The sequence below is a fragment of the Cricetulus griseus genome, chromosome 7 (genome assembly GCF_003668045.3).
Source record: "Cricetulus griseus strain 17A/GY chromosome 7, alternate assembly CriGri-PICRH-1.0, whole genome shotgun sequence".
Classification (NCBI taxonomy): domain Eukaryota; kingdom Metazoa; phylum Chordata; class Mammalia; order Rodentia; family Cricetidae; genus Cricetulus; species Cricetulus griseus.
Window position 1 is genome coordinate 99,570,800 of NC_048600.1, and position 26,335 is coordinate 99,597,134.

At 37.3% G+C, this 26,335-nt stretch overlaps 1 protein-coding gene across 1 annotated transcript in view; it reads right to left on the minus strand.

The window, feature by feature from the left end:
- The window catches only part of Med13 (mediator complex subunit 13), a 97,220-nt gene that overhangs the window by 58,611 nt on the left and 12,274 nt on the right, over positions 1 to 26,335 (minus strand). Inside the window, exons 3-8 of the mRNA XM_027426367.2 lie at positions 26,065 to 26,233; positions 9,344 to 9,489; positions 8,468 to 8,665; positions 6,482 to 6,676; positions 5,673 to 5,835; positions 5,000 to 5,110 (exon numbers count right to left, since the gene is read on the minus strand). Coding sequence (XP_027282168.1) covers positions 5,000 to 5,110; positions 5,673 to 5,835; positions 6,482 to 6,676; positions 8,468 to 8,665; positions 9,344 to 9,489; positions 26,065 to 26,233 — 982 coding nt within the window. The remainder of the gene's footprint in view (positions 1 to 4,999; positions 5,111 to 5,672; positions 5,836 to 6,481; positions 6,677 to 8,467; positions 8,666 to 9,343; positions 9,490 to 26,064; positions 26,234 to 26,335) is intronic.

Sequence of the window (26,335 nt, forward strand, 5' to 3'; positions counted from 1 at the left end):
CATTCCCACAGAGCCTGGGACATCTTAAGGGATGTCAGCAAAGAAAATATGACCTATATAAAAAAAGGACAGAAAAACTAAATAAATCCCCATTACACAAATATCAGAATCAAAAATACCGTATGAAAACCATACACCAATATTCTTCAAGAACACAAGTGTACATCATTAACAGAAGCAAATTAACAAATAAGCGACAACTCAACCCAGCAAAGTTTAAAACAATTATCACAACCAAATGGACTTTATCCTAGCTAAAAATTTAAGGTGTGAAATTAAAAAGGAAATAAAAATAAATCAGGAGTATTCACTATATTAACAAGTAATTGAGAAAACAAAGGAACAATATGAACTCTAAACATTACTACTTAATACTTAAAAACTGTGTTTGTAATTAATAGAAACTTCAGTGCAAAGGTCAAAGTATCAACTTGTAGTCCAACTTAAACTTATTGGGGGAGAGATGTGGGTCTCTCTATGCAGTTCTGGCTGTCCTGAAACTGTGCATGCGCAGGCTAGCCTCTACCTTCCAAATGCTAGGACTACTACAACTGGCAAAGCCTAAAACATTTTTTTTTTTTGGGGGGGGGGGGGGTTCGAGACAGGGTTTCCCTGTGGCTTTGGAGGCTGTCCTGGAACTAGCTCTTGTAGACCAGGCTGGTCTCGAACTCACAAAAGATCTACCTGCCTCTGCCTACCGAGTGCTGGGATTAAAGGCATGTGCCATCAACACCCAGCTAACTTAAAACATTTTTAGAAGGCAGATAGCCAGGTGGTGGTAGAGCATACCTTCCCAGCACTAAGGAGGCAGAGGCAGGCATATCTCTGTGAGTTCGAGGCCAGGCTGGTCTACAATGTGAGTTCCAGGACAGCCAGGTGGTTACACAGAGAAAACCTGTCTTGAAAGACAAAAAATAAATAAATAAAAACAAACAAACAAAAAACTAGCACCTGGAGTCAGGTATGGTGACACACCACTTCAATCCCAACCTTGGGAGGCAGAAGGAGGTGCATTTCTATGAATTCAAGGCCAGCCTGGTGTGCAAGGCAAGTTCCAGGACAGCCAAGGCTACATACAGAGAGAGATCCTGTCTCAATAGCTCCCCATCCCCCCTAAAAGAAAAACATCAACCAAAATAGTACCTAAATTTTTTCTTTCTTTTAGAAAATAATGTCTATAAACTGGGAGGTAGTGGTGCACACCTTTAATCCAAGCACCAAAGAGGCAGGTGGATCTCTGAATTCAAGGCCAGCATATTGAGTTCCAGGACAACCAGGAATACACAGAAGAAGTTTAAAAAAATAAAATAAAATATAGTTTATGAAGCTCAGGAGAAACCCTGTCTCAAAAACAAAACAAAAATAACATGAAGTAAAAAAGCAGTTTATGGCGCCCAGTAGCTAAGATCACTTGATACTCTTGCAGAAGACCAAGGTTCAATTTCCATTGCTCAAATGGCAGACCACAACTATCTGTAATTCCAGCTCCAGCAAAATCTGACACCCTCTTATGACCTCTCCAGGTACCAGGCACATACATGATGCACAAATACATACAGGCAAAACACTCACACATACACATAATAAACAAATCTCAGTTTTTAATATAATTTATTCATGTGGATGTGTATTAGATTTCCAGTTTTGTTTTTTTTTTTAATTAAGTAGTGCTTTAAAAGGTATCTAAGGTGAATATAGATTAGGTTCACATAAATAAAAGCACTGGAGTTCATTTTTCATCTCTCTTGTTGCTATGGCCCAAACCAGTTAAGGTCTTATCCATGCCAGGCAAATACCAGTTGACTAACATCCTCAAGCTCTAGTGTAAATGAGTTCTGAAACAAATTTTGGAAGTCTACTTCTTACCAGGCAATGTATCATTGGAGAAAGGAAATACATGGTTGTACTTTAGGTATAAGGAATGGGAACAGCCATATTTATTTACTTAGTTATATGATTAAGGCTTAAAACTATAACCAGCAATAGCTCTTTAAATTGTTGATGTTAAATCCCCATCGTGTTGTTCTATACAGATCTTTCCAAAAGAGAATTGTCCTTCCATTAATTTCATACTAAGCCAAGTGGGTGAATTTTCCAGAGGACTTGTCATCCTCAAAGCATAACAAAACGATCTCTTTAGAGTTCTTCCTATTAGCCTCAAATCCCTCCTTAGAGCTAAAATCTTTCCTAAGTAGCAATTCAGTTAATAAACACTACACTAAACTACAGTCTGGTAACAAGTATACTAATCTACCTTACTAATGCAAAAATTCAATCAAAACAATTTTATCCCCCACCAAGGCAAAAATTTAATCAAAACAATTTTATCCCCCACCATAATAATAATTCAGAAGACAGTTTTCAGATCAATGCATGCATAATAAAACAATACGTAAAAATATGAATGCCTTAAATTTATAAGTATGAAAAAGAGTAAAATTGATCCTCATTTTCAAGTCACAAGAGTTTAAGAAGCCCTTTTGCTCGCAACTATCACATGGTCCACCTAGTCTATTTTCTACCTGGCATTCACTCTTAAATTTAAAAAAAGAGACCTGAATTTTTTTTTTTAAGCAAATTACTGCATCACATCCACTAGAGTATGGGCTTCAGCAAAAGGCTTGCTCACTTGTGTATTCTAAGTCTAAAAAAGCTCATCATAGACTAAAAAATAAAAAAAAAATCTAATAATCCTTAGTATATCAAAAATCTCTATAGACCTGGGAGGGATAACCTCAAAATATGAAAGAAAGTAACTTTCTAAAAGTAAACTTTTTTGCTTAAAGTCAAGAATTTAAATATTAACAACATGTATTTCTTCATGTCTTCTCTTAAAAATCACTTTACATAAAGTAACTGAAATCCATTATTTGAAGAGGACTAAAACAAAAGTCCGTGTTATAAACCAACAAACAAAAACACCTGCCTAAAAAAAACATCTTGACACAGGGCACAAAAAACTAAAACCAAAACAAAAGGACTAGAGACTAGAGAGACTAGAGGCAAGACTGTCTAGTCTTGCCCAGCACAGCATTTCAGCCAATGAAGGGCCATACACACATCAGTGGTCCCATAATACACACTGCTTATGTTATAGCTGCCTTGGTTTGTGCTTTATGCACTTCAACATAACATAGCCTAAGGATCCAGAATTTCCCAAAATATATGCCCACATAAAGTGATACATGACTGTTCAATTCTGCCATTGCCACATGAAAGCACCACAGACATTATGAAAATGAGATGTGGACGTGTTCCAATAAATATTTTTTATATATACTAAAATTTGATTTTCACATATGGTAAAATAGCTCCCCCCCTTTTTTTTAAAGCTTTTCAAACTCTTTGAAATGTAAAAAGTCAGGGAGTTAGAAAGCTCAGTGGTTAAGAGCATGTGTTGCTCTTCCAGAGGAAGCGAGTATGATCCCCAGCACGAACACAGTGGCTCATAATTATCAACTCCAGTCCTGGGAAATCCTACACCCTCTTCTGACGGCCCAAGGCACTGCATACCCATGGTTCGCATCCATGGGATAAAACACCCATAATAATAAAATACTTGGAAAATTTTTTGAATGAAAATATGTCATTTTTACTCATAGGCCATACAACAAAACAGGGAGCAGACTACATTTAAAAAATTGAATATAGATTTCAAACCCCTGATCTTAAATTATGTCCAAGAAAAGAATGGTTAACTAGTTTAATCTATTAAATACTAATTAACATATCCTTATACTTATTCTAATCTATCCAGAGAGGCAAATTTCAACAATGTTGCTTTTAAAAAACTAGATGGTTCAATCCAAACAGTCTAAGTGAAAACAATAAATCTACATAGAAATATACCTCAACATTGGAGAGTGTCAATGTATTCAAATAAACACAGTTAATGTATAAAAAGCACAACAAAAATGAAAAACAACCCTGGCCATAACCTGCAGGGACTCCTCCATTCCTTCAGATCATTTTCAGACAAATCATGGTTACAGATGTCAAAGCCACTATTATTTACGTGGATGTAAAAGCATATAATCTAGCTTTAATCTGCAGAAATAAACTTGACAAAAGAATAATAAAGCTTGACACTCAAATCTCATCAAAAGCCCTCAATATAGAAAATGAATACAACTGCCCAACAAATCCTAAGCTAATCCTTTCTGCTACAAATCTTTCAATAATGCAGCTCGCTAGAAAGCTGATATTTGGTCATGCCCCTTATAAAATCATTACTTACTGATCTTATTACAATAACTCACCAACAGTTGCCCAAGGATAAGAACTTGCCACACAAAACTCAATGCTTTATTTACTACTTTAAAAATCATGAAAATCATCTCTGCTATAAACACACCTGGGAAAATTCTCAGGCATAATGCAATTAAGGAATGTGTTCCTCCGGAGATGTGTGAGCCAAGTATGGTAATGCGTGACTGTAATCAGAGCACTTGGAATGCTGAGGCAAGACAATCTCAAGTTCACAGCCAACCTGGGCAGCACAATTAGAGAGCCTCAAAACATCCACCAAAAGTGTGCCTGTAATTGCTATATTTACCATTGGACTACAAAAAAAAAAAAAAAAAAAAAAAAAGAAGGAAAAAAAATTTAGCTTTTAGGAAGAGCTTTCCCAGTCCCACATCTGGTAAGTATGGAACAAAATAAAATAATAGCCATGAATTTTATATACTTCTATAATTGCTTTAAATTGCCAGCTTTAGGGGCTAGAGAGATGGCTCTATAGACCAGCTGCTATTCCAGAGGATCCAGGTTCAATTACCAGCATCCACATGGCAGCTCACACCTGTCTATAACTCCAGTTTCAGGGGATCGCAAACCTTCACACAAATGTACATAAAATAAATTTAAAAATTTTTTAAAATTATATTTTCTCACATTTCTTTTTTGAAGAAAAAAACCCTAACATACCATATTTCCATATTAGAATCATAACTATAATATATACATATACATAAGCATCATCAACTGAAAATAAACTCACCTCAGACAACTGCAGCTTGTTCTTTGTGTGGCTTCAACAAAGTCCCAGCATGCTATTTTATCAGCGGACTCATCTTCACACAGCCCACTGGATGCAGCAGAGTACTTCCTCCTAAAGTACGAAATTATGAATTCCTTAGAATACATGAAATGTCTACTAGAATTCAATTTATTTTTCTTTTCCTTTTTCTTTTTTCTTTTTTCTTTTTGGTTTTTTGTTTGTTTATTTGTTTATTGTTTTTTGTTTTTTTGAGACAGGGTTTCTCTGTATAGCTTTAGAGTCTATCCCGGCACTGACTCTATAGACCAGGCTGGCCTCGAATTCACAGAGATCCACCTGCCTCTGCCTCCCAAGTGCTGGGATTAAAGGTGTGTGAAACTACCAACTGGCTCCAATCTTTATTTAAAATAAACTTTTCTCAGTTTTTAATCCCATACTCATACTTAACAAACATGCAAGTTTTTTAAATATCAAAATAAGAGATGAAACTGGAACTGGTGGCACACGCCTTTAATCTCAGCACTTAGGAGGCAGACACAACTGGAGCTCTGTGAGTTTGAGGCCAACCTGGTCTACAAACCAAGTTCCAGGCTAGCCAAGGCTACCTGGTGAGACCGTCACCAATCAATCAATAAATCAATCAATCAATCAACCAACCAATAAAGATACATACTTGTTCTGTAATCTGTTCATGTTGCATTCTTGCCAAACTCTATCTACCACGTGATTTGCTAATTTTCTGGGTATTTTTCCACCATGATGGCTAGTGCTGTCAGTGCTGAAGCCATCAGATACTGAAGAAAATTTGACCCACTTCTGGGCAGACTGAGGATCAACTGGAAACAAACAAAAAAAGAAAAGGCTATAGAAAGGTAAAAACATTGAAAGCAATATTAGGGAGTTTTTATTAATTTGTTGTATCATTTGCTCTTTCCACTGTTAAGTCTAGAGACATTCTGAGGTCAAAAAAATTTAAATGCAGAGAACAAAAATTTTGAATAGGGGATATAAATAGCATGCTAATGCTGACTACATTACTTGATGGATTAAAAACAGAGGTTACAGGTTCAGCTCAGCAGTAGGATACCAGCTTGTTATGAAGGTACTGGGTTCAATTTCCAGCACCAAAAGCAATCACACATACACAAAATTTGTATGTGCATGTATATGCACGCACACTCGCATATTTTATACATGAGTACAAGTGGTCTTAATTCTAAAAGTGCAAATGATATGTAGGAAAGAAAATAAGGTATCAAGTCTACAGCTTTTTCAAGAGGGTCAAAAAGACCAATTCATAATCAAGGTATACATACACAAAGAGTAGAAAAGCAAAGGCTTTAAGTACGAATTTAGATGAATGCATTCTTTGCAATATATTTGCAATTTTTCACTAAGACAATTTCAAGATAAAAACTCCTTAAGTACTGACATACTCAAATGCACAGATTTGAAACCAGAGCTGATGAAGCAGTATCATACCTGCTTGGACTTCCTCAGGAGATGTGGGTGGGGTAAGAGTAACTGAAGACATAGCAGGATCTCTTGTGGAAGCAGGCACTTGATGGATACCCAAGCAAGAAGCTGAACAGTGAGAGGATCCCACAGAGCTAGGAGTAGGAATGTCTGATTGAGGGACCAGAACAAAGCACGCTGGGTAGATCATTCGGACACCCGCTAAGAACAAAACGGACAAAAACAACAACAAAAAAATCAGCTGCCAATGTCATAGTAATGGAATTAACTTCATTGAAAAATGCTGTAGTAAAAAAAAAAAAAAAAAAAAAAAAAGCCTAGTAAGATAGTATCACATGTACATAAAATTAAAGATATCAATATGTGCCCTGAGTGTAGCTATACAATGCTACAGTTTATGCGTGGAGGGCAGAGAATAAGCTCAGGTGTCAGTCTTTATTTATCACTTAAGTTTTGTGACAGGGTCTCATGGCTGCTGCATATCCAGGCTAACAAGCTTGTGAGCTTTCAGGTCAACTCCTAGCAACCTCCCATCTTGACAGAGGAGTGTTGGGATTACAGGAAAGTCTTTGACTTTCATAGAGGTTTTGGAATCCAAACTCATATCCTCACAAATGTACAGCAAGTACTTTAAACCAATAATTCATAGATTTTTCTGTCTATAAATTTATATTTGAGGGCTTAAATCTGTTTTTAAACAGCTGACCAATGTATATTAAATTATAAATTTTACTTTATAAATTTAGCAAAAGTAATCTGGACAGTTAAATCATGGATCATTTTGTTTTCTTCTGGTTTATTTCAAAAGTCTAATAAACATTTGTGTTCTGTTTCTGTCCTAATTAGTCCAATAATAAATAATGTATTCATTGAAACTGTTATTGAGTAAAAAAAAATAGTTTCAATTTTTTTAAAAAAGGTAGGCATGGTGGTATACATCTATATTCCCAGAACTTGGAAGGTTGAGCAGGAAAGTCATGAGTTGTGAGTCAAGGGCCAGTCTGGGTTACAGGGCAAAAGAGTCTCAAAACCCAAGTTTAAAAAAAAAAAAAAAATATCCCAAACTCCCATGAGTTAATTCTTACATGTGACATTACTGCTAGATTCCATTAACTAAAGTAAATACTAATACCTATTAACTGCTCACTTATACACTGCCATGCCTCCCATGTCTTTACACACTGTCAAGCTTAACTGTATGCCACATCTTAAAGGAGTTAAATATGCTTGGAGGGCTTGGGTGCAGTCTTTTTGTTTGTTTGTTTGTTTGTTTGTTTGTTTTTCGAGACAGGGTTTCTCTGTGTAGCTTTGGAGCCTATCCTGGCACTCACTCTGGAGACCAGGCTGGCCTAGAAATCATAGAGATCCGCCGGTGCAGTCTCTTTTATGACTCGTTGCTGCTATGTGATTAATATGCCCAGAAATAGATCACCTTGCTAACCTGAATCCTTGAATGTGAAGACATACAGACTAGAGCTAATCTGGAAATTACTGATTTAGGTAGACCACACCAAAGCCAGAATTACTTAGGGATATTTTCTGTTACTGGAGGTAAAAGCTTTACTAATATTCAAACACTATACATAATAGAGGCTGTCAACTTTTTCAACCTCCTTCACAATTACTCTTGACCCCTTCTTTAGCATGTAGACAACAGAATATGTTCCTCTATCCCAGTAACTCTGGCTTCACCATGTAACCAGTCTTGTCTAATTAAATGTGAGCAAACATACCATATGCCACATCCCAGCAGAAGCTTTAAATACACTTACATGGTTAAGCTTGGTACCTATCATTCCTTTGTTTTTATAAGAACACTGTGTCCCAGATACTGGGTACTCCTTTAACCTAGATTGTACAATGAGAAGATACAGGGAGCCATCACAGCCAAGCTGTAGCCCTTACGTAATGTGCAAGAAATAAACGTTTAGTGTTGAAGGCCAATGGAGCTGTTATTTAACAAAACCTAACAACTAATATCAGAATCCATACCAACAAGAACTTCTACTGCAGCCAAAGAATCATCTTCCCAGTCCATATCTTCCTGCTTTTCTTCAGACATCTCCTTCAAACCACATGAAATAGGGTAGAACTGTTTCCATTCACCAATTAATTTTTTTGTAGCTGAATCTGACATCTTAAATGCCTGTCCTGTGAGAGTGCCATTTAGCCCAAATGGACTTAAGATAACTAGAAACCAAAGCAGATATCATGTCAGTAAAGACTGCTACAGCAAATAAAAATCATAATAAACAGTGCTGCAATGACATAACTCTAATACAAAAAGGAAATCCATTATGATCACACCAAAAGGCCAATTTATTATGCTTTATTATTACTAATATAAAATACACTAAGATTTTGAAAATTATTAAAATATGGCTACCCCAAAATCAAAAGATAATAGCATTTCAAAATGATCTGGGAATATGATCATATCATTCAATTTATTCTCTTATTTTAAAAAAGTGATTCATGAATAAAGAAGTCTAAATATTTATGAAGTATTGCCACATAAATTTTAAAAATCCCACACAATTACATTTAAAATAGTAGATACTTCCAGGACTTAAATAGCAATCAGCAACCTTATAAAGCAACTTCACTTGAATTCAACAATTCATGGTATAAATGACATCCAAAGTTCTCCTAGGTAGCTTATGTTAAACATGGCTTGCACAACACAGCCTTGAAATGATTAATGCATATATAATATAATATGCTATTAACAGAAAACACAGAAATGTTAATAATCCCATTCATAAAAATTTTAAACAATTTCACTAATGATACCTATTTTGTTGACTTACTACTATAATTGCTAACATCTAAGTTTTAATTTCAGATACTGAAGTGAGAATAATCTACCTTGAAACGGGCTATTAGACTGTTGAGCAAGGGTGACATGCTCTTCACTGAGAAGGTATACAGGTTGATGTTGGTTAATTTCCACACTGGTACAAACATTGCTGTCTCCATGCAAGAAAAAGGTGAAAGAGCAGGACAAGTGTTCACTAATAAAGAAGGAAAAGTTATATTTTAGTGATGATTAATAGCAAAAAACTAAAATAATTTGCTTTGCTTTTGATGTTGAGAAAAAATTCACGTGTTTCAGGCTAGCCTCAAATTTACTATATGACCAAAGATGAGTCTGAACTTCCGATCATCCTAACTCCACCTCCTGACTGCTAAGATTACAAGCATGTCCCACCATGCCCTGTTTGCATGATCCTGGATCCTGGGAACATACAGTCTCATGCATAATAGCCAAGCACTCAAATATTTGAGCTACATTCCCAACTCAACATGCTTTGCTTTATTAAGAAGCTATACTACTAAGTGCATACTTTAGCTCAGAAATCTTTGATCATCTGTAAAAGGAAAAATTATGGATATGAGCAAAGATGGTGTTCTTCACAACAATGTAAAGCAAATAGCTTTAAGTAACCATAACCAGTTAAAGTAAGTTAGATACACCACATATACAATTATTATATGACCACAGAAATAAGTCAAGGAAAGGGGAATTAATACAAAATAGACTGCCAAGACAATCCCAATTTTTTTAAAAGAAACATTTGGGGCACATGTGTACAGACACGCAAAAATTCCAAATTGGTAACGAGTGTTTATGAGTATCCTAGAACTGAAACTATATGTGAAATAAAATGTAGGTACAAATGGATACACAAATTAGAAAATAAATTCTCAGACCTGAGGCCTGTAAGCTGGGAGAGGTGAACAATGTGTTTTATCTAACCCTACAAAATACATTCTCAAGGAATAGATAGAGTAGGTAGGTGTAGGTAGATTTCTTTTTTGCTTCTTTTTGTTGTTGTTGTTTTGTTTTTTTCTGAGACAGGGTTTCTCTGTGGCTTTGGAGGCTGTCCTGAAACTAGCTCTTGTATTGTTTTTTTGGTTTTTTGAGACAGGGTTTCTCTGTGTAGTCTTGGCTCTCCTGGAACTCACTCTGTAGACCAGGCTTGTCTCCAACTCAGAGATCCACCTACCTCTGCCTCCCAAATAATGGAATTAAAGGTGGGTGCCACCACTGCTCAGCTAGCAGATATATTTTTAAGTCAAAAGAAAGTCAAGTGACAGAAAAGGGACTGAAGCAGTGTACACTAAGAATCTTCCTTCCCACACATTTGTCTTAAGTACCCATCTTAAAGCCAGTTCCTTAAAATATGACCACTAATCAACTCAAAACCATCATATATAATATACATATTACATACACACACACACACACACACACACACACACACACACACACACACTAGCCCTATTTAATTTTTTCAGGACAAGTTAAGGCATCAAGAATTAAGTTATTTGCTGGGTAGTGGTGGCGCATGCCTTTAATCCCAGCACTCGGGAGGCAGAAGCAGGCGGATCTCTGTGAGTTTGAGAGAAACCCCATCTCAAGAAAAAAGAAAAAGAAAAAAAGAAAAAAGTTATTATAGAGATCTAATAATAAAAGTAGAAAATAGAAGTAAAAAAATAAAAGGCAGTGATGGTGTGTACTTTAATCCCAGCAGGGATTCTAGGACAGCCAGGGATAAACCCTGACACACACACACACACACACACACACACACACACACACACACAAAATTTGCCTGCATGTGAGTCTGTGCACCCCGCATATACAGTGTTCTCAGAGGCCAAAAGGCATCTGATTCCCTGGAACTGGAATTAACAGATTGCTCTGAGCTGCTACATGGTAGTGGGAATTGAACGTAGGAGAGCCTCTGCAAAAGCAACCAGCGCTCTTAACCACTAAGCCAGCCCTCCAGAGATAATCAATAGTTTTTAATGGAGAAAAAAAGCTAAATTAAGCTTGTTTTTCTTCTGATTGAAATGGTTACTTTATTGGAACAGATATTGGCTGAGGAATTATGAAGATTACAGATAGATACTATGATAAATGATTATAACCCCAAAAAGTCATCAAGCCAAGCCATGGTAAGAAACTTAATAGCTTTGACGGCTGTTCATCTCCAAAATCTCCATTGCCAGAGTTCATTCAAAGCAAAACACTCAGGTTTATTACTGTTAATCCAGCAGTATTGCTACCCAATATCTTCTGGAATAGCGAAGTACCTATATTAACAAGAACATACTAGGCACAAGCCTATCCCCAAATGCTTTTTAAAAAATAATTTAAACACACACACACACACACACACACACACACACACACACACACACACACACACACTTTTCACTAAACAGTGCTGTATTCATATCTTTATGTACTACATATGATGCTACTAAATGAAAGCAATTGTTACTCCTTCATTCAAGAAATATTTATGCTAAGCACCATAGCCATGAACTCAGTTAAGTGCTATAACAAAAACCAAGTACAGAATGTTATAAGAATGCCTTAACATGCAGAACTCTATACTAAAAGTGGAATTTTAACTCCTAAAAAGAGGACAGAACTTGGATCTCATCACCAAGTATCCTGACATCGATCAACCTACCTTTAATATTCATCCCGTCTCCCATTTCACCTCTTGTGGGTCTAGTCTTTGATTTCTCTTCTCTCATACACTGGCTTCCCCAGTGTTCCTTAAACAGTACCTTCAGTTTTGGGGGTTTGGGGTTTTGTTTGTTTGTTTGTTTTGCTTTGTTTTTTGTTCTCAAACCCTCTGAAGTCACCTTCTTTGGGACTTTGCCCAAGTAATTTCTTCTAAGTAGGGATTTCATTAATGAATCTATACTGCTTTCAAATTCTCTTTGGGGGAGTCAGGGGATGTTTTTGCTAAAGGAAACATCACCACCATGTAAATATATTGCAATTTTTAAAAAGTGGATCAAGAGAAAAAGATGCCATGAGACAGAGCTCACATGGAGGGTTGTTTTGTTTTGGGTTTTTTTTTTTTTCTGTTTTTTTAAGTTAGAGGAAAGGGAGGAGGATGGAGAGGGTCCGGCCTCTGGGGCCAGGAACAGCAAAAGAGAAAAGAAAGGTGGAGGAGGGAGAGAAGGAGGAAGGGGTGAGCAGGGTCCTTTTGAAAAAGAAAAGGTAGTGAATGTGCACAGATAGTGCTCTTAGAGGCTGCTGCTGAGGACACATCCTGTCAGAACTCCAAGGGCAGGCCAGGACAGATGCCTGAATACTAACAAAACAGATTTTATAGTTTTACTTATTTCTCAGTTAGCCAGGAATATAACCCATGGTGAAAGAGGAATTTACCTTTGTTCTATATTGTCTGCAATAAGTCTCTGGCACAAAGTGATATGCTGCTCTGATACACACTAAATAAAGTTGATACCTGAATTACTTCCTTGTTTGCAGGAGTGAACCACCACATCCAAGCCTAAGTCTTTTAAGGTTGGAGTAATTATCAGAATTGCCTATATTGCCTCCTTGCTTCAAACTGCTGCTTGGGATCTTTCTAAAAATTGTGATCATATAACCGGAAAGCCTAAAATCATTCACCAGTCCCCAAAATGTTCAGGACTAAATCCAAAAGCATTAACATAGCACTTTAGACCCTTTAGAATCTGATCCTTGCCAAACTGTGTAAATCATATTTAACCCACCAAAACCTTTTATCTGCCACATACTTGTCTCCACATCCTAATCTCTCAAAATTCTTTTAATTCCCTGACAATTTGTAAATACCTTAAAAAGAACTTCAAATACTAATGCAAGATTTCATTATTGGCCCCAATTCATCACTCACTTTCCTTTATAAAAACTGTACTTGGTAACTCAACAGTAACATTGTCTGTGTGGGTACATGTGTGCACAGGCAAATCAAAGTCAGGTGTCTTCTTATTTTTGAGACAGGGTCTCTCAGTGAAGCCAGAGTGTGGCTAGAGTGGCTGGCTGGCCAACAAGCCCCAGGGACCTTCAGGTCTCTGCCTCTACAGCACTGGGATTTCGGGCACACATCATCATGCCTGGCTTTTTATGTGCACAATGCGGAGGAGCAGCAAGCACTTTTGATGACTTGAGTCATCTCCACAATCCACTGAATAGCAAAATCTTTAATATATATAGTAAATGCTTCCAAATTTATTTGCAAGCATAAGCAATAACCTAAAATAGACCGGTTCTTTAAAAAAAAAAATATGGCTCCTCTAAACAATAATGTACTCTAGAATACTGTTTTCCACTCTGTGTTCACTTCTAAAAAGAAATAATAAATTAGGAAACAAATTACTTTTTCTCCACAGTCAGCCTCAGCAAACTTAGTGACACTATTTCAAAATAAACTAAAGAAACACCAGCTATGTAATCCAGTGGTAAAATAGTGCCTAACATGGACCAAGTGTCCATCCTCAGTATAAAACAAAAAGAAAAAGGAAAAGGAAAAAGAAAGAAAATGAGCATGAAGGCCATCTCTCAAATTTCCCAAACAACCTATATCCAATGAGCATTTGGACATTTAACTTTTTTTAATTACATTTTATTTATTTAGTTTTTGTGGTATGTGCACATGCATGTGCTTATAGGAGTCAGAGGATTATCAGTTCTCTTCTTCCACATTAGCCTCTAAGATCAAACTACTAAAGTCATCAGGCTTGGTGGCAAGTGCCTTTACCTACTAAGCCATCTCTCTGGCCCCATTTAACTTTTAAATTAGAGAAGAAAACTAGAGAGAGGGGCAAAAAAGGAAAGTTGGCTTTCTAGTACAAAGTAATAAATTAGCCTCCAATGAATCTCTGTGAAAAACGAATATTCTAAAGTGCAAAGCATGTAGCACTGTCCCTTTGACTGTCTATCTTCAAAACCCTATTTACCAGCACAGCAGCTCTTAATCCCAGAAATCTATAGCAAAGAAAACCATCCTCCCACACTGCCAGCAAATGACCCCAATATACTCTGATCACACTGTAATACAAAATGATTATCAACAGAGTTTGTGTACTATATTGGGGAGAAATGCTCTAACATAGGATTGATACTTTTGTTTGTTTGTTTGTTTGTTTTGGTTTTGGTTTTTTGAGACAGGGTTTCCCTGTACTGCTTTGCAGCCTGTCCTGGAACTCACTCTGTAGACTAAGCTGGCCTCGAACTCAGAAATCTGCCTGCCTCTGCCTGAGTGCTGGAATTAAGGGGGTACACCACCAATGCCCAGCAGGATTCATACTTTTAAGATTCTTACACTGAAAGCAATATTCTAGTCACAGAACATTGAAGGACAGAGACTTTTAGCTTAGTACTTACATACTACTCAGAATGGCTTCTCTTTCAGAGAGAATGTTATCATTTGTAGTATCATCCATGAGGTTAGCTCTAAGGAAAAGGGAATAAATGTCTCTAACTACAATGATGAACCAAGCAATATACACTGTTACTCACTCTGAAGGAAAGTTTTAAGTAAAGACTACTACTGTTTGTTTTCTAGTTACCAATGAGGCAGACTTCAGAAATGAAACCTCAACAATTTTGTGTTACTGAAATGTTCCTCAATTATATATTGAAATTAAATAAAAAGGTTCTGTTTGTTTGTTTTACATATTTTCTGTGTGTGAGTGTGTGTGGACTTTTGAGCATGACATGGTACACTTGTGGAGCTCAAAGGCAACTTGTGGGTGTTCTTTCTTTCCACCACATAAGTTCTGGGGATCAAACTCAGGTCATCATTAAGCTTGGTAGCCAAATGCCTATAGGCCTCTAAAAGATTATTTTCTAAGATGACCCCCCTGCCCCCAAAAAAGAAAAGGACGACAACTCAAGACAAAAGCTAGCTCCTTTAGGACTAGATTTAGTAAGTAAGCAGCACATACGTACAATCCCAATACTTGGAAAAAGGAAACAGGGATAAAAAGGCAGTATGGGTACAAAGTGAGACATTATCTTAGAAAAACAAAGAATGACCTGATGCTAAGAAAATTCCCAGGACTCCATGATAACCCCAGCTAAGTCCCCTAGCAATAGTGGAGAAGGTGCCTAACTGGCCTTCCTCTGTAATAAGACTGATGACTACCCTGTCATCATAGAACCTTCATCCCATAACTGATGGAAGCAGATGCATTAATCTACAATCAAGCACTAGGCTGAGCTACTAGAGTCCAGATGAAGATAGAGAGAAGGGTTTATATGAGAAAGAGGGGGTCAAGATCATGAGGGGAGGGGCTAGAGAGATGGCTCAGAGGTTAAGAGCACTGACTGCTCTTCCAGAGGTCCAGAGTTCAATTCTCAGCAACCACATGGTGGATCACAACCATCTGTAATAAGATCGGGTGCCCTCTTCGGGCCTGCAGGCATACATGCAGGCAGAACATTGTATACATAATAATCAAAATTAAAAAAAAAAAAGATCATGACGGGGAAAACCCACAGAGAGAGTTGACCTGAACTTGTGGGAGTTGATGGATTCTAGACTAACAGCTGGGGAGCCTGCATGGCACTGAACCAGGCCCTCTGTATGTGGACAACAGTTTTGTAGCCTGATCTGTTTGTGGGACCCCTGGCAGTGGAACCAGATCTAGCCCTAATATATGAGCTACTTTTTTGAAGCCCATTCTATATGGTGGGATGGATGCCTTGCTCAGTCTTGGGGGAGGGGATTGGTCCTGCCCCAATTGAATGTGCCAGGCATTGTAGACTCCCTAATGGGAGGCCTTACCCTTTCTGAAGAGTGGATGAGGGTGAGTTGTGGGGGGAGGGGGGGAGACTGGGGTTAGCATGTAAAATGAATAAAAAATAGAATAAAAAGAAAAACAAAGAATGAAAGTTAGCTCTCCTATTATGAGTTTTCTGTTTGCTTATCTGTTTTTGAGCAGGGTCTCATGTCACTCAGACTATCGCTGACTAGTCGTGTATGCTGGCCTCAAAGTTGAGATCTTCTGCTTCTACTTCCAAAGCGTCAAGATTACTGGCTAACAGGTGTGTGCCACCACACCCAACTTGCTAGAATGGGTTTAGTAAATACATACATTGTATGTGGGGAGGGAGGAAGGGAAAGGGGGGCAGAGAGGAAGAGCCGGAGAGGGAGAGGGAGAGGGGGAAGGGAAGAAGAAGGAGAGAAAGGGAGAGAGAGGGATAAAGCATGTGTGTAGCACTAGGAAGTAACTAATCTGGTTGGTTTTTAGCACTTGTCTTAAGGAGCTACAGAAGCTGGGTGGTGGTAGAGCACACCTTTAATCTCAGCAGAGACAGGCAGATCTCTTTGAGTCCCAGGACAACCTGGTCTACTGACCAAGTTTCAAAGCTAGAAACTATCTCAAAAAAAAAAAAAAAAAAAAAAAAAAAAGGCCGGGTGTTGGTGGTGTATGCCTTTAATCCTAACACTTGGGAGGCAGAGGCAGACAGATCTCTGTGAGTTCAAGGCCAGCATGGTCTCCAGAGCGAGTGCCAGGATAGGCTCCAAAGCTACACAGAGAAACCCTGTCTCAAAAAAACAAAAACAAAAAAAAATTTTTTTTTTGCTTTCATTTTTGAGACAGGGAACTCACAGTGTAGACCAAGATAGCTTTAAACTCACAGAAATCTGCCTGTCTCTCTACCTTCCCAGTGCTGGGATTAAAGGCATGTGCCCACCACACCAAAGCTATGACCTATTTTACAATCATAAAATTAGGGCTGTAACTCAGTGGTACAGCAGTAGTCAAGCTTGTGAAACCCTGGCTTTGATCTCCAAGACTGAGCCAATGACTCCCCCCAGTACATATACAAACATATGTGTACACATCATAAAATTAGCTATCGGAAGTGCTAACTCAAAAATAAGTAAATAAAACATAGTCTTCCTAACAATTAAAAATAGGCAGAGTCTGGTATTTTCTGAGAAAATATATAAGCAGCCAATAAAAAAGTATGCTAACCAGCAGTAGTGATTAAGGAAATGCAAATCAGGAATATACTAAGATACCACTTCACACCAACAAAAGTGGTTATTAACAGATAACCAGAAAATAACAAGCATTGTTAAGGATGCAATGAGACTGAAACTCTTATACTACTGATGAAAATGTAAAACACTATAACCACAATTGAAAATAGTATGGCAATTTTTCAGATAATTTAACTTAAAATTGTCCTATGAGCCAGCAATTTCACTTCTGAGTATGCAATCACAGGAATAAAAAGCAGGGACCCGAGGAAAAATTTAACAAATAGTGAAAAGATGGGAATGACTCAGATGCCAGTCAATAAGTGGACACACAAATATACTCTACATATACAATGGATCATTATTTGGTCTTAAAATCTCTCCCATGCTACAACATGGATAAAACTTGAAGATACAGCAAGTGAAATTTCAAGTGAGACACAAAACAAATGTTATATAATTTCACTTATACTCACAGAAGATAGAAAAGTGGTTTACCAGGGACCAAGGGGTGGGAGAAAAGGAGCTATTATTTTATGGGTTAATTTTCAGTCTGGGATAACGAACAAATTCTAGATTGATAGCAATGACAGTTGTAGCATAATGTCCTTAATGTAGGGGAAATGCTGAAAAACAGCAAAAATGACTAATTTTATTATATGTGTTTTAATATTTTAAGCCTAATAATTCCCAGATACTTTTATTCTATGAATTCACTACTTTCCTATTATTTTATTTTATTTTTCTAAATTTGTGGGGGTTTTTTTTTTTTTTTTGGTTTTTTGAGAAAGGGTTTCTCTGTGGCTTTGGAGGCTGTCCTGGAACTAGCTCTTGTAGACCAGGCTGGTCTCGAACTCACAGAGATCCGCCTGCCTCTGCCTCCTGAGTGCTGAGATTAAAGGCATGCGCCACCAATGCCCGGCTTCTAAATTTGTGTTTAATTATTGTTTTTATTGCTGTTTTGGTTTTTGAGGCTGAGTCTGACTCTGTAGCCCTAGCTGTCCTGGAACTCACTTTGTAGACCCAGCTGGCCTCAAATTCACAGATTCACCTGCCTCTGCCTCTCGAGTGCCAACAGTTTTCAAATTTATACATTAAGGTTAGCCCCATGTCACAGGCTCAGGTTAAGACACCAGCACCAATAATAATTATCCATTTATTATTTATTTACTGATTGATTGATTAACTGATTAACTGACTCAAACTGATTGGATGCAGCATCTTGCAGCACAGGCTTGCCTCAAACTCACTATGCACTCAACCATAAACTTCTTTTGTGCTGTTAGGCAAACCCTCTACCAAGTACAGCCCCACCCCTACTCTCAGTAATTTTTGGACATTCTCCTTATCATTTCCACACTCAAGACAACTTTGCAAACCACATTAATCAGCAATGTCAGACATTCTTAATATAATTCCATGAACAAAGGCACTATACTAAAATCCCAAAGAACATATCTCTGAATCTTCTATGTATTTCTACATGTTTAATGAACACAATACTGAGCATTATATAGGAAAGAATCATTAGAAAGCAATACTCTTACTCTTAGTTTACAGCTTGAAGTCTTCTATGCTTTCTTTTTACTATTCTTTGTAAGTACTCTGCTTGTACTATTTACTATTACTTTTAAAAAAAGATGTAAGTGTATGACATAAATGGTCTGCTTAATAGGGCTTAAGATTTCTCTTGTTTTTCATGTCCTATCAATCAGCCCCAATCCTTAGTTCTGTGAGGCCTTGTAGAAAGGAGTTACTGAACTGCTCTATGCTTTATGTTTCATTACTTGTAAAGCCAGAGAAGAAATAGTCCTGGAACTAGCTCTTGTAGACCAGGCTGGTCTCAAACTCACAGAGATCCGCTTGCCTCTGCCTCCCAAGTGCTGGGATTAAAGGGGTGCGTCACCAACGCCCATCTGAAATAGGTTTTTTTTTTTTTTTAAGATTTACATTTACATATAGTAAACTCTAATTCTGATCAGTGCCTCATAAGTCCTACGCAGGTGTTCTCTTACTCTCTTCCACATTTCAGGAAAAAGTCTCAATATTATTAGCATCTAAAAGCAATACTTGAAAAAAGATGAGTCAATACTAAGAATTATAGGAGAAAATGGCAGTAATGGGGAAAAGTCATTCTTTAGACTTAATTTCTCCAACTATTCCTGGAAAAGATGAAAATGCTAAAAGCCATTCAAATCCTAATGATTCTGCCAAGTGGTAGTGGTTCACAACTTTAATCCCAGCATTTGGGAGGCAGAGGCAGGCAGATCTGTGAGTCTGAGGCCAGCCTGGTCTACAGAGTGAGTTCCAGAACACCCAGCAAAACAAAAAAAACAGAGAAAAGGCTATCTTGACACACACCCCTGCCAAAGAGATTGGGGGGGGGGGGTTTGAAATCCTAATGATTCAAGTACCAGAGCAAAATACATCAGGGTATAGGTACAGATAGGCCATATCACCATGTAAGACCAGACTTTATAAGAACAAATCAGTTTAGAAGAACTAAAGAAGGGGGAAACTGGACAATCTGAAGTAACTAAGGCTAAATTGACAGTGTATAACCCTGATACGGGTACCTTTGGGACTCTACTACACACTCAACCTAGGACACAATTAGTTCCAGGAGGAGACCACCAGGTATTAGGTAATAATCAAACAACACTAACAAGCTAAGTTTAAAGCCCTAAAACCTAGTTGTTAGACAATCCCCATGTAATTACAATCATTTGGACTATGGCCAATCCAAATTAAGATATGCTCTGAGGATAAAAAACATACTAGATTTCAAAGACCTCACACAAAACATAGAAACTATCTCAATGACATCTCTTGTAGATTTACACTCTAAAATGTATTTAAAGTGTACCAAACTAAGGAAAATATTATTAAAACTAGTTTCACCTGATTTGGGCTTGGTTTTTAGTTTTACTTAGTGTGAGCGCGCGCGCACACACACACACACACACATGCACCTAAGCCTGTCAAACACAACACTGAGCTCAGTTAACTAACAGTTTAACAGAAAATTTAAACTATGTTTGTGGTTCACATATTATTTCTTTATGCTACCCAAAGAAGGTACAAAGAAATATTACAGTAAAAGAGATATAGCAATGCATGTCTAGAGACCCAGCAGTAAGGAGGCTGAGGCAGAAGGATCTTTAGTTCAAGGCCAGGCTGGGCTACATAAGCAAGACATCTCAACAAAGAATAAGGATAACACAAAGCAATACCTCTTAACTTCAACTTTTCAGAGGTAGTAAGATATCCAAAGAACAGAGAACATTCTAAAGCTATTAACTGCTACTAATTTCTTTCCAGTAGAGATTTACATGTCATGGTGCTTATTTTTAATTAATTTTGGAGATCAGAAGATAAAGGAAAAGCTGTGTGTAGGAGTAAATAGTTTTATTACTGCAATTTAAAGCAAATCATGTTGCCTACTAATTTTAATAAATAAGAAGAAGAAGAACTTGACCAACTGCTTGTATAAAACACTAAAAACACAGTTTGAATTATAAAGGCAACACCATCCAAAAGAACTTTCTACAATAACAGAAACTCCCCACCTCTGAACTGCCATTCTACAGAAAAACAGGCATTATACAGAATAAGCACTTAAAAATGTAGCTTGTGAGATTGAAATAATTTTATTTTAATTTCAATGTATTGGATTTAAATAGTAGCAAGTAGCTAGTGGTTATATTAAACAGTATAAGCCTAAAACATCTGTCACGAAAAAGAAGGCACTGTCTTTTTATTTAATTTTATTTATTTATATTTCACGTCTGAATGCTCTGTATGTATACCTACACGCTAGAAGAGGGCATCAGATGCTATTATAGATGGTCATGAACCACCATGTGGGTACTGGGAATTGAACTCAGGACCTCTGAAAGGGCAGTTAGTGCTTTTAACCCCTGAGCCATCTCTTAAGCCCTGAAAGCACTGTATTTCAGTATTTCACAGTAACATCCTTTCTTTTTTAGGGGATAGGGTGAAGTTGTGGTAAGTCTCACTATGTAGTCGAGGCTGATCTTGAACTTCCAGCTTCAGTCTCCAGAGTGCTGGAATTACATGCATGTGCCACCATGCTCAGCTTTAATATGCTAATTACAATAATTTGCCACAAATGCATGAGGTATTCCTCTCCTTTCCCACAAAACAAAAAGCAAGAACACCTTAATCTTTGTGGATCAGGTTCTTTCCCAGGACACAAGATAAAAACATACTGAACCACAGGTTTGATCCTATCTGCTTTCTGTTTTATCTACGGCTAGCAAGTATTTATTCTACCCTGTATTTATACATGTGTACATGTGTACACCTGCATGTATGCTCATGTGTGTGTGTGTTTTATAAAAATTGCCCTATGTTGCCTTTTAAAGTAGGGGCTACAATTAACTATCATATATAAAATAAAGATGTCAAAAGACAAAATTAGCAAAATTTTCATAAACATTTAAATATCTACAAGTGAAGAAGATATGGGATAAGATTATAGTATGTATTAAAATCAAATACTAGCTAATATCAAATACTAGAAGGATATAGTGAATATAGTGGATTCTGCCTGTAAACCCAACATTCTGAACACTGAAGCATGAGGATCACCACAAATTCTAGATTAGTTTGAGTTACATAGCTATTCCAGGCCAGTCTGAGCTACAAATTCCATACTATTCTATAAAATCTCATCTGCTACTTAGTAGCAAAGTTTCCCATGGCAATATACCCTATAAGATGTAGTATTAGTTATCTCAAACAAGAGCTGCATACCAATGTCATTATATTCTATATATCTTATTAGAAGCATTTAAAACTTGCTAAATTGGGGGCTGGGGAGATTGGCTCAATGGATAAATTTATTTACCATCAAATCTGACAATTGGAGTTCTATTCCCAGGAGCCACATGACAGAAGGTAACAAACTTCCAAATGACCTTCACTGACATTTACAGGTGTGCTATGTGGCACATGAAGGCCAAAACTCCCATATATACAAATAAATACAGGTAAATGAATAAATAAATTTAACTACCCACTCAGCAATAGGGTTATAATAGATTCAGCATGACAAAAAGCTTCACCACACAAACTCAGTAATATTCTCACTCAAGACAGTCTCACTCAGATATACTCTCAAGCATTACAATGGTGGAAAGTCACTGGTTCTTCTAAGACACCAGCCCCAGTTGCTTATAATCTTACCAGAAAATTCAGGCCCATGTATTGCAGAATGATGCCTCAACTATTTAAGATAACATACCAGACATTCTTTCATCCAATTATCTGAAAACTTAATTTGTTTCAGTTGTTAATTACCCTTATAAATTTGAGGGTCCTTTATACCTATCCTCACTGCATCACTAGAAGGTGACTCCATTTCTTGTGGTTCAGTCCCTGGACTGACAAAGTTAACTACTTCTATGTCCAGATTATTAGAAAATGAGAATCTCCCTAGATTTACCATGTGGTGTGCATGCCACAATTCCAACTGTTCCAGAAGCTGACACAGGAAGAGTGCAAGTTTGAAACCAACTTGAGCAACTTAGAGACAGAACTCAGTGGGGAAAGCACTTGCCTGGCATGTATACGGCCGGGTTTGACCCACAAAGGGAGGGAAGACAGACACAGAGGTACAAAACAGACGTGTGTGTGTGTGTGTGTGTGTGTGTGTGTGTGTGTGTGTGTGTGTGTGTGTGTGTGTGTTATACATATGCAGTATATAAGCAAGCAAAATCAGAGGAGGGTATCAGGTATCAGGTGTCCTACTCTATGACTCGCCATCTTACTCCCTTGAAACAGTCTCTCATTGAATACAGAGCTAGGCCAGGTTGCCAGCAAGTGCTAGGGACCCTATCTCTCTGACTCCCCACAGTGATGTGGTTATAGACCTGTGTGTGTGTATATAAATATGGGTGCTAGGATCTGAACTCAGGTGCTAGGACTCTTACCCACTGAACACTATCTCCAGCCCCAAGAGAATATTTAAGACAGCCAAGTGTAATGGTACATGCTTGCAATCACTGCACGTATGAGCCTGAGGCAGGATTATGAATTTGATGTCAGCCATGGTGGACTATATAGCAAAACCTTGTTTTCTTATTTGTTTTGTTTTTAAAAAGTAAGAAGACAGGGACTATTTTCTCTTTTGTTTAGGTCAAGTCAGTTTATAGCATACACATTCCTCCCTGACAACTTCACTATTCTTTTACAAAATACTCATACAGGCAAGCATCCCTAATCCAAAAGTATAAGATGTTCTGATAATTGAAACTTCTTTTAAGTTTCCAGTAATTTGAAAAACAGTGTTTAACTCATTTTTTCTGATTAAAATCAAGTTTATACAACTACAACCACAATAATTCAAAATAACACAATATTTCTAGTAATGAAAGTTTTAATTTAGCCTCTCTTCTCAATTAGGCAATCCCACGAAAAACACTTGTGCTCAATTACTTGTGTAAACAGCAAGTAGAATCTGTGTGATTCATGGAAACCTCCAACTATAAGTAGTATTGTCAATTATTAGCAATCATGTAAAAGAGATTTTTCTAAGAAAAATGAAAGACATTTCCAGAAGGTGCATAGCTAAATGGGCACATTCATTTCTCTCTACACTCAAGAAACCTCCTCCATCTAGACAGTAATGGGCAAGACAGAACTGAGGAGCTAACATGGTGAAAATTGTAGTTTACTTAGTAAATTAAAGTGGTGAAAGCAAGATGCAAACTAAACCAAAGAAAATATGCACGGAAAGGCTCAGAAGTCAAAAGCATTGGTATGTATCTGATGAAAAAGTGGTAATGCTTCTAAGTAACAGATATTTGCTTCTCTCAGTATAGCCTATGTACATCCAGTTTCCAGAAAAGAATCGTCTCTCTAAGCCAGCCATCGCTCCTTATTTCCTAGTCCCCTTCCAGTTCCTGCCTGCAATCTTCTGTACAGTGTGAAGGCCAATACCAAGATGAAGGCTAAAGGTAGCAGAGCAAAAAATTCCAGGGAAATCTGAGTCCCCACAATGGTTTGGTAATTATATTTCCTATAATTTGAAGGAGAATGCATATCTAATCTTTACAATTATTTTGTTAATAATAAAAGTTTGTTGAGGTTGGGGATACAGCTTGCATGAGAACCTGAGTTGACCCCCACCACTGCACAGAACTGAATACAGTGGCACATGCTATAATCCCAGCCTTTGAGAAGCAGAAATAAGAATGTTGTATGCTTAAGGTCATCCTCAGCTACACAATAAGTTCAAGGCCAGCTTGGGCTATGTGAGACCTTGGTTCAAAAAAAAACCTAAAAAATTGTTTAAAAATAATAAAAGTCTGGTAATTTTCACAGAGCAAAAAATTGAGCTTTTATTTTTCCATCTACTAAAATTTCAAAAACCAAGCTTGAAAAAATTTCAGATATACATACAAAAAATCCATGTATGAAATGACAGTTCCTGAAGCCCAGACAAAGAATGACAGGCAACTAAGGAATGCTCAGAGTGGAGAAATAGTCTTCCCTAGGGAAAAGCACATCAATTGGCTATCCAATATCAAATGGTAACATACATACATGAAACGTACACACTGAGCAGACTGTATTAACATTTTTTAATACACACAACAGACACCAACAACAAGAACAATTAAAGAAAGAATCCATAAATTTAAATGAGAGCAACAAAGAATAAGGGAGAGCTAGAGGGAGAAAAGGGAAGAAAATGATATAATTATCCTAAAAAATTAAAGACGTATCATATATTTTTCCCACTAGAAATATCTGGGCATGGAAGTATACACCTTTAATCTCAGCACTTGGGAGACAGAGGCAGGCAGGTCTCTTCAAGTTCGAAGCCAGCTTTGTATACACAGTGAGTTACAGAACAGCTAATCTTAAAGACCCTATCTTAAAAAAACTGGAAGAGAGAGAAGAAAAGAGAAAGGAGTGCCTACCCTAAAGTCCTATGCACTTCCATTTGCAACTTTTCCATCTGTGTCATTAATCTAATCCAAAGCTCAAGAAATTAAATTCTTCAAAATAAAACACATCTTATGCAGAAGATGACCAATTTACTTTATTTAGTTAAAGAAACTTAAAAGAAACCAGGTGGCACATGCCTTTAATCCCAGCACTTAGAAGGCAGAGGTAGCCTGGTCTACAGACAAAACTACACAAAAAGACCCTTTCTCAAAGAACCAAACAAATTAAATTTAAAAACAAAACTTAAAAGAGTGAGGAATTTGAAGACTGGAGATGGGTCAGAAGAATACTAGCTGCTCTTGCAGAGGACCTGGGTTCCATTCCCACCTCCCACGTGGCAGCTCAAAACCATCTGCAACTCCAGTTCCAAAGAATCCAAATCCCTCTTCTGGCCTTCTCAGGCATCAGGTACTCACATGCTATGCGTACATGGCAGACATTCATACATACACATAAAATGAAAATAAATAAATCTTTAAAAATTAAATGGATGAGGTGGTAAGGGTCATCATCCCTTCACAAAACATAATCACAGATCATGAGTTCAAGGATAACTTAGTCTACGACTCAAGCTCCAAGCCAGATAGAGCCACCACACAGTGATACACTGTCTACACTGTCTTAAAACAAAACAAAACATATATAGCGTATTCCCATTGTAAGAAAAATTCTTAAGTAGTTAAAGAAAATGGATATAGTACTTTGCCAATATTACCTTCTGAACATTTATGTAAGATAGTAAACTCATTTTATTATATATCTCATAAAATTAACAAACACCAATTATCTAAAGAAGTAAATAAGATGGCTTACCTTTTATTTATAGGTTTCTCATCTTTCTCATATGGCTTTACAAACCACTTGCCAATCCGTACAAAGTTTCTGTTCATTAAACACCTCTCCAACAGATTGTGAACTGCTTTGAAAAGCAAAGTACGGCATTCATAGGAAAGGCCATTCTCCCATACTCCATCTTCCTCTTCTAAAGAAAAAAATGAAGTAGAAAGTAAGTAAGACACGCCGGGCAGTGGTGGCGCACGCCTTTAATCCCAGCACTTAGGAGGCAGAAGCAGCTGGATCTCTG